Below are 14,121 nucleotides of genomic sequence, written 5' to 3'. Positions count from 1 at the left end.
TGATGGCTTTCATCTATAGATGTCAATTGTGGACTCCAACCTGGAACTCCAATATCAACTATGCTGTTTTATATGAGCATGTCCTTAAGAATAAAGAGATTTTCTTCTGCAATGAAAATTCTGATCACTCTACCCTTCTTGTTCAACAGGAGGAGAGGTTCCCTATACCACACTAGCAACTCGAATGATGATGGGTGCCTGGTGGCTGTTTGCCTTGATCGTCATTTCATCCTACACTGCAAATCTAGCGGCTTTTCTCACCATCACCCGCATTGAGAACTCCATCCAGTAAGTTTGCACAATCTTGGGAGGAAGAGGCAACCAAGAATTGGAAAACGTCTTTGGCCATATTCCAAGCCTACCCAACTAGAAGGCTAGTCAGTATAGATGTAGGAGATGAGCCCAAGGGAGGGTTCAAGCATATCATCAGCTTTGAGTCCCTTCATGCCCACAGGAGATTAGCTCCAACCCATCTTGAATTCCATTGGCTCTTATACCACAATTTCCTTTGACCTCTAGTATTTCAAATTCTTATAGAGCAGGGGTTCCCAGCCAGGTGTGCAAGACGATATTCCAGGGAATGCAAAAATTTAGGTTTTCAAAATTATAGTGTATATACATAATTTGTTGCCATTATTTCAAACTTTTGTAAGGGGTGCAAGAGTATATCAAAAGCATTCCAGGGGTGTGGGGTATAGAAAAGGATGGGAACTGCTGTTATAGAGAGTGTTAGCATGCAATAAACCTGTAGTCATTTGAACTGGCCTACATGAAACATTTCATCGCCTTTGCCTTTCGTTTCCATTCCCATACTTTTTAAAATAAGACAAACCATAGTGAAACACACACACACAAATAGGTGTGACCAGTAAGTCTGGCTGGTGGCTGTCTGCACCCATCATTTCAAAATACTAGAATAACAGAATAACAGGGTTGGAAGTCTTCTAGTCCATCACCCTGTTCAATCAGGAAACCCTCTACCATTTCAGACAAATGGCTATCCAATCTCTTCTTAAAAGCCTCCAGTGTTGGAGCACCTACTGTCAACTCTACAATGAACCTGGCTGAAGCTATCTTGCTCATTCTAGGTTGCCTCAAGAAAAGGAGGGGGTGCGGAGTCTTTTTGTTAGTCTAAACAATTCTGGCTCCCGTGGGAACCAAGGGCATTCTATCAGTTAGCTTTGGGCATTAAGTTAGAAAGCCCACCAAATTATTCTATTGGGGAATGTGGCTAATTGCATAGCTCTGGGGTGGAAAGTTTAAGGTTATACTAGTGTAACTCTTTGGAGGGAATTTCAGAGTTGGTTTCACTTTTGACCATGCTGATATTTTGTAACCAATAAACATGTTCTTTGAGGAAACCTCTAGACTTGGAGTTCTGATTTTGTTGGTCTTAGCATCAGAACTTAGCATGACACCTACAACTTCTGGAGGCAAGTTATTCTACTGATTAATTATTCTAACTGTCAGGAAATTTCAATAGTTCCAGAATTAATCTGCTGTAGCACTGACTAGAGTATGTTCTCAGGTACAGCATTTCAAGAGAGGTTCTAAATAGTGCCTTGAGACGAGGTGACAGATTAACAGTGATTACAGTAGTAATGTTGATTAACAATACTAGAATCCTTCTTGGGTTTTTTGGTTTGTTTGGGGTTTTTTTTCATTTTTTTTACTTCTTCAGGCCCATTTTAATAATAGAGGAAAAGGAAAACCGAGACACTCAGAATGGCTGGTGGTCTCACCTTATCTGCTGAGCACTGAAATGTTTTCTGCAGGGCTTTTTTTCTCATAGAACGCTCAGAACGGAGTTCCGGCACCTTTTTTGGATGGAACCTTGTAGGGTAGGCAAAGTGGGTTGTATGACATGTGTGAGTTCTGGCACCTTTTTCTTTTATAAAAAAAGCACTGTTTTTCTGGCTCTCACAGTTTTGCTACTTTTCACCACGGTTTTACTGTCTGTGTGGGAGAGAATTGTCCTCTTCTCCTTAGGGAGCTCCATTTATCCTGAAGTCATGGCCTAAAGGACTGTTAAGGTCTCTGCCAGGGGACAGGAGAGGAATTACGTGTTCCCTAAAATTGCAGTTATTCCCTATATAGAAGGCATACCTAGGCATTTTCTCTATCATGTATTTTTTTATGAAAAGTATCTCCTGTATCTTTATTATTGATCTTTGCAGACCTTGGCAAACCTGCAAGCAAGAGAGAATATAACAATTCAAGATGGTCTAGGTCAGCATTTCCCAGCACTGGCAACTTTAAGAGGTGTGGATATCAACTCTCAGAATTCCCTAGCCATCAGGGTTGGCTGGTGAATTCTGGGAGTTGAAGTCCACATTTCGTAAAGTTGCTAAGATTGAGAAATACTGGTCTAGGTATAACCATACTCCGTCTTCCTATAAAATTAAGATTAATCTCCCTTCAATTCCCCAAACGTGGTGGCTTTCGTGGTTAAGATACTGGGTTGGAGGTTAGCAAGCCCATGTTTGAGACCCAAGTGATGCCTTGGGATGGGGTGAGCTCCAGCACCTGCTGGGGACATGAAAAAAGCCCCCAACTTGGCATTTCCCAGGCAACAGTGATGTCAACAGCTAATTCTTTCAATCCAGAAGCAAGCCCGGTGCTTCTGACATGAGTGCAAAACTCCATAAACAAATGCATTCTGTTTTCTTGTGCCACAGTTCTCATTAGACTGAACATTTCAGGAAAGCTTTTGAACATTTAGTCAATGGCTATTTACAGTGTGATCTTTGGCTCTGTCTACTGAAACTGAATTCCAATAAATTTATTATTTTCTCCAAAAGGAGACTGAATTGTTCCTTCTATTGTTAATTGATTCTTCAAAATTAATGTAAGCCACTCAGCAAGCACAATTACAACTTTCAGACCGGGCAGAAAGTATTTCTTTTTTGTGCCTTGTCTTTTCAGTCTGTACTAGAATTAATTCTCATAAATATATAACTATAGAAAAAGGAAGGGAGAATAAAATTGCTTAGACTAAGCTTTATATGAACTAGCATCATAAATAAATGTGCTTTAGAATAAGCAATTGGATGTTCATCCTCATTATTTGATGACTAATTGTCTCTGTACAGACAGTTTCCCTGCTATAAGACAAACTTGTTCATTCCGCAGGCATGTTGTTGCTTTCCATATGCAGTTGTAATACATAAACTTTAATGCACTCTTTCTTTTGGGGTGAATTGTTTTAATCTATGTGAAACAATGCCTTTGCAATCTGATGAGAACTAGGTTGTGCAATTACAAATTGTCAGGAGCTAAATTAGTTTGCATGTTTTCGTTCTTGTTTTGTTGTGCTCTTATTAAAATGAAATGCTCCGGAGTTTCTAACACCGAGCATCCCAATCTTATGAGCCATTTCAATTGCAAGGCTCAGATCACGGTTGCTTAAGCAACATCCCTAAAAGATGAAACAAGCAAATGGAAATAAATCAAATGGAGCTGAGACATTCAACCCCCTATTACATGAAGACTCCAGCTGTTCCTTAAGACATTGCAATACCACAGATTTAAGCCTGTTAGAAGTTATTCCCTTTACATACATCCTTCCTTGGAAGGATGGGACAAAAACTAACCTATCAAGATTGCAGGAACTTGGAATATTCAAAGTGGTCCTTTTTGCACAGCACATAAAAATATTTATTTATCCTCCTCCTTATCCTCATCCCAAGCTGGCACCCTGTCTCTCCTGATCTTAGAAGATAGATCCAAAATGTAAATCATTAAATAATGAGGCTAAAATAATGTTTGCTCTTGTGGGGAAAAGTTTTCCCCAAACTATCTTGCCAGTTATGTTCTCTTTTTTAAGAAAGAGAAAGAGAAAGAGAGAGGAAGGAAAGGGAGGGGAGAGGAGAGAGGAGGAGGGGAGGGGAGGGGAGAAGAGGGAGAGGAGAGGAGAGGAGAGGAGAGGAGAGGAGAGGAGAGGAGAGGAGAGGAGAGGAGAGGAGAGGAGAGGAGAGGAGAGGAGAGAGATACAATGTGTGCCACCAAGTGTTGAGTCTTGGCAACCTTATAGGTAAGGTTTTTCTGTGATGATCTATCCCTAACCTGGTCTCTCAGGTTTTTCAACAGTGCACCCATCATTACTGTAACCTAGTCCACCCTTATTAATGCTGGTCATTATCATCATTATTAATTTAATTTTGCTGCTTGTCCTATCTAAGTGACTCAGGGCCACATATAAAAACTATCCAATTAAAAACCAATGTACAAATAGAAAAAGATTATACAGAATGTTCATGATTTAGATTTAGAAAACAGAAAATCATGTTCAGCAGCATAATTCATTCTACAGCAGCTATATGCATGCTTTCCAAATACTTGTATGACTTATACTTACAACTGTGAAGGCATCTGGATGGCCTTCAGCAAAGGATGAGAAACAGTTTGGTTTCACTATGATTATTTGGATTTGTGGGCATGGCATTACATCAACTGCAGTATCTATCATTATTGGTTGATAATGGAAAAGCTAAGACAGAACCTAAGTAATACTTGATTGGAAGAGCACTAGACATTCCAGTCTAGACTGAAAGGTTGAAAATAAAATCATTGAAGAAGGCAGTGACAAACCATCTCTATATTGTTGCCAAAAAGAAAAAAGAACAAAGCCTACGTGTTCATGTAGTCACCAAGGAGATGGCTCAAGGAACTGTTTATCCCTTATTATAATTTTACAGTACAATTTTGAAAATAAAACTATGCTACATCAGAAAAACCCACATTTGGAAAAATAAACAGGATTTAGTCTTCTACAAATATCAGTCTCTAGCCAAATCTGTATCCTACCAGATCTCTTAGTACCTCATAATCAGTGGTGCCATAATAAATACAATGCTACTCATGCTTAACTCCCATTACTTTCCTGTTAGCTTCCCATTGCTCTATTACTGGCAAGAACTAACAGTCAGGTGACAGCTGTAGCCAGCAGGCATTCATCTTGTGTGGTGGTTATATCTCTTTCTAAACTGAAATGCCTTCTTACAATTACTTGTGCCATGACCTTCTCTCTTTTGGACAATTACAAAGCATTCTACATGCTTTGAAGATTCTACCTTTGAAGATCATTAGAAATCTACTGTACAAGTGATCCAGAAGGCAGGAACTAGTTATGGACACTTCTTATTTTGTCCATGTAACACCACTGGTCGGTGGGCTGAACTGGTTACCGTTAGGCTTCCAGAGTTTATGGTTTTAACAGTTACCTCCTGTATATAGCTCATCATGGCTTGAGATCTGGTTACTTACTGAACTGTATTCCTCCTGCTATTTCTGCCCACCCAGTCAGATTGGGATCATATGATGTCCTGCTAGTCCCAGCTCTAAATCAGTGTGAACTTGCAGGAGACTTGTCTTCTTGCTAGCTGCACTTGTCCTATGTTCCTATGAGGTCCACATGACCCTGCTGGGCTTTTGTAAAGTCATAGAAACTGAAATGCTTTAGAGTACAATGTAGAAGTGGCTTCCTGACAGTGGTTGGTTGGGGTTAGTCATACTCAATGCATGGCATATATTTTACTGGGAAATTTGTTCTTTTTTGCATGATGTTTCAATCCTATTCTGTCTGCTACCTGGGCAACACATTATACCTAAGGTAGCTTATACAGGTTTCTAGTACACTCTAACATATTTATGCTGGTGTATTGAATATTTTGGAATTCAAGGACCAAAATCTTTGATTGAAGTGAAAATTGCATTGAATGATAACTTATCCATATTCAAGTATTTTTGCCCAGGCTGGGAGCAGTTCTCTTTAATACCAGGAACTTCCTGCATAGATAATATATGTTTTACATTTCTCTGTGGCTCCTTGTCATGACTGGTGTTGATTTAACAGCAGTAAATCTAGGCAAGTTGCTATGTTAGATCTTATCTTGATGAATGTTGTGGCCATGATGAATTCTGGAAACAACGGAGTCAAATTGGCAAGATATTCTCATTAGAAACCATAGACTGAGGAATAGCTGTCTCCAATTCCATTATCATTAGGTGCCCTGCAAATACACTTGCAATTATAGAAAGCTCTATATGTGATCTGATTTCACTCTCAGGAGATGCAAAAGCTGATTAAAAGAATAAGTGGCAACTTGAAATTAAACTTAGTTTACATTTTTACAGCATCTTTTATCAGCTTTTATACAGTTTTTTTTTGGGGGGACACAGTCTTCCTTTTCTGAGGACAGATATACACAGTTTATCTAGATTTTTGAGAAGTTGTGGAAAGCTTTGGGTACATACATCAATTCTGGTTTTAAACAAATTATTGTGTCCACAATGCTTATGTACAAATAAACCAAATCCAAAGGGATGTTCTAATCCAGTGTAGTTTTTATTAGGCTATTATTTTTCTCTAGCAGTTCCTTCTTTCCTTTAGCAAATTGGCCATTAAGTTGATTTGGGTGGTGCTTTTTAAAAGGCAGTTCTCTAAAAGAGAGCAAAAGTTACCCATCCATTACTATTAGCCTAGATATCATGTTCATTTTCTGGACATAATTGTTTCAGTGATGGATTGACAGGTCAATTTAGAATGAAACAGAACATAAACTGAAATACGTTGTCCTGAATTCTTGAAAAATCCATCCCATCTCTTGATAAGGGCAGCAGAAACCTGTGGATTCCTCTCAAGTAAACCACTACCTTTATTGCAATCCTTCCAAATTTTGATGATAGATAGATAGATAGATAGATAGATAGATAGATAGATAGATAGATGAGAGAGAGAGAGAGAGAGAGAGAGAGAGAGAGAGAGAGAGAGAGAGAGAGAGAGAGAGAGAGAGAGATGGACAGATGGATAGATAGATAGATAGATAGATAGATAGATAGATAGATAGATAGATAGATAGACAGACAGACAGACAGACAGACAGACAGACAGACAGACAGACAGACAGACAGACAGACAGACAGACAGACATTAACATGTCTTGAAATTCAGTCTACAGTCTCAATTCAGTTGAAAACTTCATGGTGCAGAAGGCAGCTCAATGCCATGTTGTACAACTGCTTTAGCTGGTCTGCTGGTTGCCAACATGTTTCCAAGTGAAATATATATGACTTGGCACCTGGATATCTAAATGACTGCCTATCCTAAGTAGTCTCAGCTGGAAAATGCTCACCAAAAGTCCCAGTCTACCAAGATGGAAGTGTATGGTGAGCATTCTCAATAGCAACTCTGCTTCTAAGAAATAGTTTTCCTCCTAAGACAAGAATATTCCCCAATGTCATAATCTTGCCAAGCTAGTAAACACTTGACCTTTTGGAAGGCCTTTGGAGACAGATCCTGGAGTCACAGCTGCCTGCATCCATATGCCTATTTGTATATTTTTCTTATTTGCTATTAATCGTTACTAATCTGGTATTGACATTTCTAAAGGTAATTTTTACCGCATTGTTGTTTTACTATCTATAAACTGCTTGGACTCCAAGGACTGAAGCAGTAAAAAAAAGGTATACATAAATAAATAATAAAAAGTTAAATAAAATTACTGAGCACCCAATAGGTTACAAACTCCATGCTGTCGCATCCCCCCACTCCTAACTGAAGGAAAGGGTAGTGTGCTAAATGTATATTAATCTAAACTTACATGTTTAGAAACAGTGCAGCTGATCTCCTGGTTATAAGTGATAGCATTGACTGTTCAATGACTGTAAAACCATGTCCTGCCTGTGAGTCTCAAGAGACAGATAAGGAGGTGCTATTGGGCACAGCTTAGCTTAACAGGTGAGCTTTTATGATTATCTTATGCACTTCCTTCAGAAATCTTAAAATGATATATAACACCACTAGGGCAGGGAATGAGTGTCTCATCTGTTGCTAGATTGGAATGAAATTCTATTTTTCTATAGCAGACATGTCAAACACAAGGCCCGGGGCCCAGATCCGGCCCACGAAGTGGTTTCATGCGGCCCATGAAGCCATCCTGGAAACAGTGAGGAAACGGCCCCCACTGCCTTGGCCCTGGCTCAGAGACCCTCCTTCTGCCAGAGACCCTCAGATCTGTCCCACTCCTGCCCAGGCCCCCATAGGCACCCTTGATGCGAACGATGTAGAGCTGGCCACGCCCACCCAGTAGGCCATACACACTCTAGCCACACCCACCCAGTAGGCCACGCCCACCCAGGCCATACCCACCCGGCCCGCTGAGGGCAACCGCAATGCTGATGCGACCCTCAATGAAATTGAGTTTGACACCCCTGTTCCATAGGATTTATAGCATTCTATAGAAGCATACTCAGTGGTGGGATTCAAATAATTTAACAATTGGTTCTCTGCCCTAAACAGGAAAAAGTTCCAGACTCACAACCCCAGCTAATATTTTCAGCTAATACTTTCAGCTAATACTGCCCCCTTTCCCATATGCACCAATTGAGAAACTAGTGTCTGTTCCTAAAATTACCTCTGAGAAACACCACCTAGTTTTCGCCTGCGTGATGTGATCAAAGGAGCTTCATCTCCATTTGGTTTCTGTTGCTCCTCTCTTGGACTTTTGGGGAGGATTTTATTTTTTCTCCCACCTGGAAGGAAGTTGAACAAAAACCAGATGTGTTCTGGAAAACACAGATTTATCATAACCAGTTCGCCAAACTCAACAAAAAATTAGGTATCGGTTCTGCCGAACCAATGCAAACCAGCTGAATGCCACCACTGAGTATATTTCTATAACTCAAAATAGTAATTTTATGGCTATAGAAGATTTAATTTAATTTATTTAATTTATTGAGATTTTTATACCGCCCTTCTCCCAAGGGGACTCAGGGCGGTTCACAGGGCATAAATATAAATAACAATACAAACATTAAAAACAATTAAATCAATGCCCAAGTTAAAACCAATAATAAAGCAAGCCTATATAAAAACAACCCATGTACCCCCATCAGGCCAGACCCGCTAGTTCAAATAAATGGGTCTTCAACCCGCGACGGAAGGATCGGAGGTCTGATGCCATCCGGAGCTCTACCGGCAGTTGGTTCCATAACGCCGGAGCACCCACAGAGAAGGCCCTCCCCCTGGGGGCCACCAGTCGACATTCCTTGACAGGAGGCACCCTGAGGAGGCCCTCTCTGTGGGCGCGCACAGGGCGGAGGGGAGTCGACGCCGGCAGCAGGTGGTCCTCGAGGTATCGTGGACCCATGCCATGTAGGGACTTAAAGATCATGACCAAAACCTTGAACCTTACCCGGAAGACAACTGGCAACCAATGCAGCTCACGGAGCAAAGGTGTAACATGGGAGTACCGGGAAACTCCCAAGACAACTCTCGCGGCGGCATTCTGTACCAGTTGGAGCCTCCGAGTAGTCTTCAAGGGAAGTCCCATGTAGAGAGCGTTATAGTAGTCTAGGCGAGAGGTCACGAGCGCATGAGTGACCGTACATAAGGCCTCCCGGTCCAGATAGGGTCGCAACTGGCACACCAGGCGAACCTGGGCGAAAGCCCCCCTAGTCACGGCCACTATGTGATCCTCCAGAGTGAGTCGTGAATCTAGGAGGACTCCCAAGTTGCGAGCCCTATCCACAGGGGGTAAAAGCTCACCCCCCATAGAAAGAGGTGGAACATCCCAGGTGTCCCGGGAAGCCGGAATGTACAGCCACTCAGTCTTGTCAGGGTTGAGTTGAAGTCTGTTCCTCCCCATCCAGACCCGAACCGCCTCCAGGCAACGGGACATCACAGCGAGGGCATCACTGGGGTGGTTTGGGGTCGAAATAAAAAGTTGGGTATCATCAGCATATTGATGATACCCAACTCCAAAACCACGAATGATCTCACCCAGCGGTTTCATATAGATGTTGAACAGGAGAGGCGAGAGGACCGACCCCTGAGGAACTCCACAAGTGAGAGCCCTAGGGGTCGACCTCTGCCCCCCTGCCAACACCGACTGCGAGCGTCCCTGGAGATAGGAGGAGAACCACTGGAAAACCGTGCCTCCCACTCCCAATCCCCTGAGACGCTGCAGCAGGATACCATGGTCGATGGTATCGAAAGCCGCCGAGAGGTCTAATAGGACTAGGACAGAGGAATATCCCCTATCCCGAGCCCTCCAGAGATCATTCACCAGAGCGACCAATGCCGTCTCCGTGCTGTGCCCGGGCCTGAAACCCGATTGGTAAGGGTCCAGATAATCCGCTTCATCCAGGACCAGGGGGAGCTGATGCGCCACCACACTCTCAACAACCTTCGCAAGGAAGCGAAGGTTGGAGACTGGACGAAAGTTGTTCAATACAGCTGGGTCCAAGGCAGGCTTCTTGAGGAGAGGTCTCACCACCGCCTCCTTCAAGATGGTGGGGAAATAACCCTCGCTCAAAGAAGCAGATATAACCGCCTGGAGCCAGCCTCGTGTCCTCTCCCTAGCTGCATAAACCAGCCAAGAAGGGCACGGGTCCAATAAACATGTGGTGGAACTCAGCTTCCCCATAATCCTGTCCACTTCATCAGGGGTCACAGAATCAAACTCCTCCCAGATAACATTGACATGTGGCAAATCCCCAATTTGTTTCCTTCAGAAACGCTGGACTGCAACCCGTATTATTTTCCAGGAAGATGGGGTTTTGTAGCTGAACACATCTGGAAGATTGGAAGAGCCATTTCCTATATTTCACTTCATGTTCTGCAATCTCTTATGGGTGCAATTTATAATTTTCATTCCATTCCAAGATTCTAAACATCCCAGCCCTTTTCTCTGCCCTCAAGTGTCATCAGCGAGATTTGTGCACTTGCATAAAGCTAATTTGTGCCAGCAAGTTCTTAATGGATCCTAGCTGTTAGATTGGAGGAGTCCTTCAAAGAGTCTAATGAATGTCATTAAAAAAATAAAGGCATGCCTTAAGTGGTCCATAAGGATGGGTAAATAAAGGAAAATATGTCAGGCCTGCAGACTTTCAGAGACTGTCTGAAAATTGATTTGAAGCTGGTGGTATTTCAGAATTCCATATATAAGGGCTCTAATGTGCATATGCTGATGAAAAAAGAAAAGAAAGAAATAAAGGAAGGAAGGAAGGAAGGAAGGAAGGAAGGAAGGAAGGAAGGAAGGAAGGAAGGAAGGAAGAAAAGAGAAAGAAAGAAAGAAAGAAAGAAAGAAAGAAAGAAAGAAAGAAAGAAAGAAAGAAAGAAAGAGAAAGAAGGAAGGAAGGAAGAAAGAAAGAAAGAAAGAGAGAGAGAGAGAGAGAAAGAAAGAAAGAAAGAAAGAAAGAAAGAAAGAAAGAAAGAAAGAAAGAAAGAAAGAAAGAAAGAAAGAAAGAAAGAAAGAAAGAAAGAAAGAGTAGGGGTTGGCAGAGAAGCTGTGAGAATAAGATAAAGAAGCTACAGGACTACCAAATGAACAAAAGGCTCAGAAAGTCCCGATTTATTAAAATGAAATCTTTCTATGAAAATATATGCAGCACAGCATGTTCGTTTTCGGTTTTTGGGTATATAAATAATATAAAGCTCATGAAAAGATTAAAAGAAAGCTCAGCTATTTTATGCACTATTTGAGGCTGAAATATTGAAATCCCTTTCTGTTTGTGGAAGAGGTGGGGAATTAAGGTGACAGGATCCACTCTACACATTCCAGTTCAAGGTTTAAATAAAATATATTTGTGCGATATATTTTGCATTGATGGATTTACTCCATAATATAAGAATTTTATTTTTATTTCAGTTTGAATTTTAGTTCATACATGCACACGTATGCAGCACACTATTCAATTTCTGTGTTATCCAAAGGAGTAAGAAATGGTAACTCAAGTAAATTAAAGGAATGGGGTAAGAAAATTTACTGAAAATATAAATAAAATAAAACTTATTTCCATCTCTTACACATATCCAAATTTGGTATGCTTCTTTATATATTTCTCTGCTTGCAATCATCCTTCTTTCCACCAAGTCCATGCATTGTTTCATACTTTCTGATCTTTGAATCTCTACCTCTCTGTTTAGGAACCTTATCAACCCCATTCAACCTTTTCATATGTTGGTTTTAAAAATGTGATCCCCCATTCCTTACATGTATATGATCAAACCACCTCAATGTATGTTCGTTGTTTTTGTATTCAGTCCACTTTCAGTCAGCGCCCATTCATTCTGACTTTTTTTCCTAACATATACATCTTTCTCTGCATATAAACAATTGGATGCAAGCATCTCCTTATAAATAACAATTTTAGATGAGTTTCAGCAGACCGCATACCATCCATAACTTTTCTACCAGCATTTTCATTTTAATATTTTCTATCAATTTTCCTGTATTTGGTAAACATTCTATCAAGACACAGAAATTCACCTGCTTACTTTTTTTTGCATGATTTATATATTACTTACAATTATGTATTACATTTTTCTCCATCAAATATAGTCACCTTGGTTGTGGATTCATTAATTTTCAGAACCATAGTCTTTATTGCATTATGCAACATACAGCTTATCTAACATTCATTGCAAATCATCCAGGTGTTCAGCCAACAACACAATAGCATTAACACACTGGATATATATATATTCGTAGATTTTCACAGGTATAGGTATGTAGGTCTTGGCGTATTCAGGTCTTTTCCCATGTACGATTGAGGGTGTCTTGGCGATGTTTCGATGAGGTCCCACTCGTCATCTTCAGGCTGGTGTCTTCGGTTTCGTGCTTGTGCGAGCGAAGCGTGATCGGAGCTGCCGTCTCTCTATAAATACTGGGAGGATGTGTGGGGTGCTGGCTTTGTTGCTGTAAGTGGATTGGTTGGATGTGATGTTACATCATGATTGGTTGATGGGGTTATTGTTAGGGGATTAGTTGGCTGATTTGTAACATCCTGCGTGGCTGAGGTGCAGGCTGTGTGCTTGTTAGTCGTTTGTGTTGTAACGACCTGGGTAATGGGCTGTGTGATGACATCCTGAGCTCTATTGTAGTGATTTCCTGAGTTCTGTGTTGAAATATCCTGGGTGGTTTGCTGTGTTGTCATATCCCGGGTTTTAGCATTGTAACCTCCTGAATTCTGTGATGTAATGTCCTGAGCAGAAGGCTGTGGTATAACATCCTGGGCTTTGGTTTGGCTTCGAGTTTGCAGTCTGGCCCTGTGTTCATGGCGTATGTCAGTTTGCTTTGTGTGGGGTCGGGGGGGGAGTGCAGCAGCTGGAGATGTTGCTGAGGTTTGGCTTCTGGATGGTGGTTGCATTTCGTCTATGGGGTGGGTTTGGGTTTGAGTCTGGTGAGGATGATTGGTGGTGGTGTCCTGTGTTGTTGTGGGTCTGGTGTCAGTTTTTGTGGCTGGAACTCATTTGTTGACTAGGGCTAGTTTCCAGGTGTCTGGTAGGCGGGAGGCATCATCACGTTTATTCATGTTGTGGGGGTGTTTCTCTATTTCGATGGCTTCCATAATTATTCTCTTGTTGTAGTGTTCAGTTTTGGAGATTAATTTCATTCCTTCAAAGTCAATTTCATGTCCTGTTGCTTTAAGGTGCTGGAAAAGGGAGGAGGTTATATATACGGTGGCTCAGTGTGTTAGGACGCTGAGCTTCTCGATCAGAAGGTCGGCAGTTTGGCGGGTCGAATCCCGAGTGCCGCGTAACAGAGTGAGCGCCTGTTACTCATCCTAGCTTCTGCCAACCTAGCAGTTCGAAAGCACGTAAAAATGCAAGTAGAAAAATAGGGACCACTACGGTGGGAAGGTAACAGCGTTCCGTGCACCTTTGGAGTCTAGTCATGCCGGCCACATGACCATGGAGACGTCCTTGGACAAGTGCTGGCTCTTTGGCTTTGAAATGGAGATGAGCACCGGCCCCTACAGTTGGAATTGACTAGCACGCATGTGTGGAAAAACCTTTACCTTTACCTTTACCTTTACCTTTATCTTTACCTTGATATATATATGTATATATACATATACATATACATACACATTCGCATCTCCAACATATGCCCATCGACTGTCACTGAAACCATTCCTTCATTTATCCATATATTAAACAATTTTATCATTTCATGCTCAGTCCTGAACCGTTTGCATTTCAGTTTTTATTCATGCATTGATTGATTGATTGATTGATTGATTGATTATGTGTCATTAGTTCAGTGCAAACTTTTCATGACTATATAAAATAAACATTTTTTAGGAGAACCTGTTTCCAACCTGGAACTTCATGTC

General features: G+C 41.4%; 1 protein-coding gene across 2 annotated transcripts in view; it reads left to right on the top strand.

The window, feature by feature from the left end:
* GRID2 (glutamate ionotropic receptor delta type subunit 2) overlaps positions 1-14,121 on the top strand; it is a 1,067,823-nt gene that overhangs the window by 877,656 nt on the left and 176,046 nt on the right. For both annotated transcript variants that reach the window (XM_083367820.1, XM_083367821.1), the window contains exon 12: positions 150-288. In XM_083367820.1, the coding sequence (XP_083223946.1) occupies positions 150-288 (139 nt within the window). The remainder of the gene's footprint in view (positions 1-149; positions 289-14,121) is intronic.

This window comes from Vipera ursinii (assembly GCF_947247035.1).
Source record: "Vipera ursinii genome assembly, chromosome: 7".
In the NCBI taxonomy this organism is placed as follows: Eukaryota; Metazoa; Chordata; class Lepidosauria; order Squamata; family Viperidae; genus Vipera; species Vipera ursinii.
The sequence above is the reverse complement of the archived record's forward strand: the minus strand, read 5'-3'. Positions and strand labels throughout refer to the sequence as shown.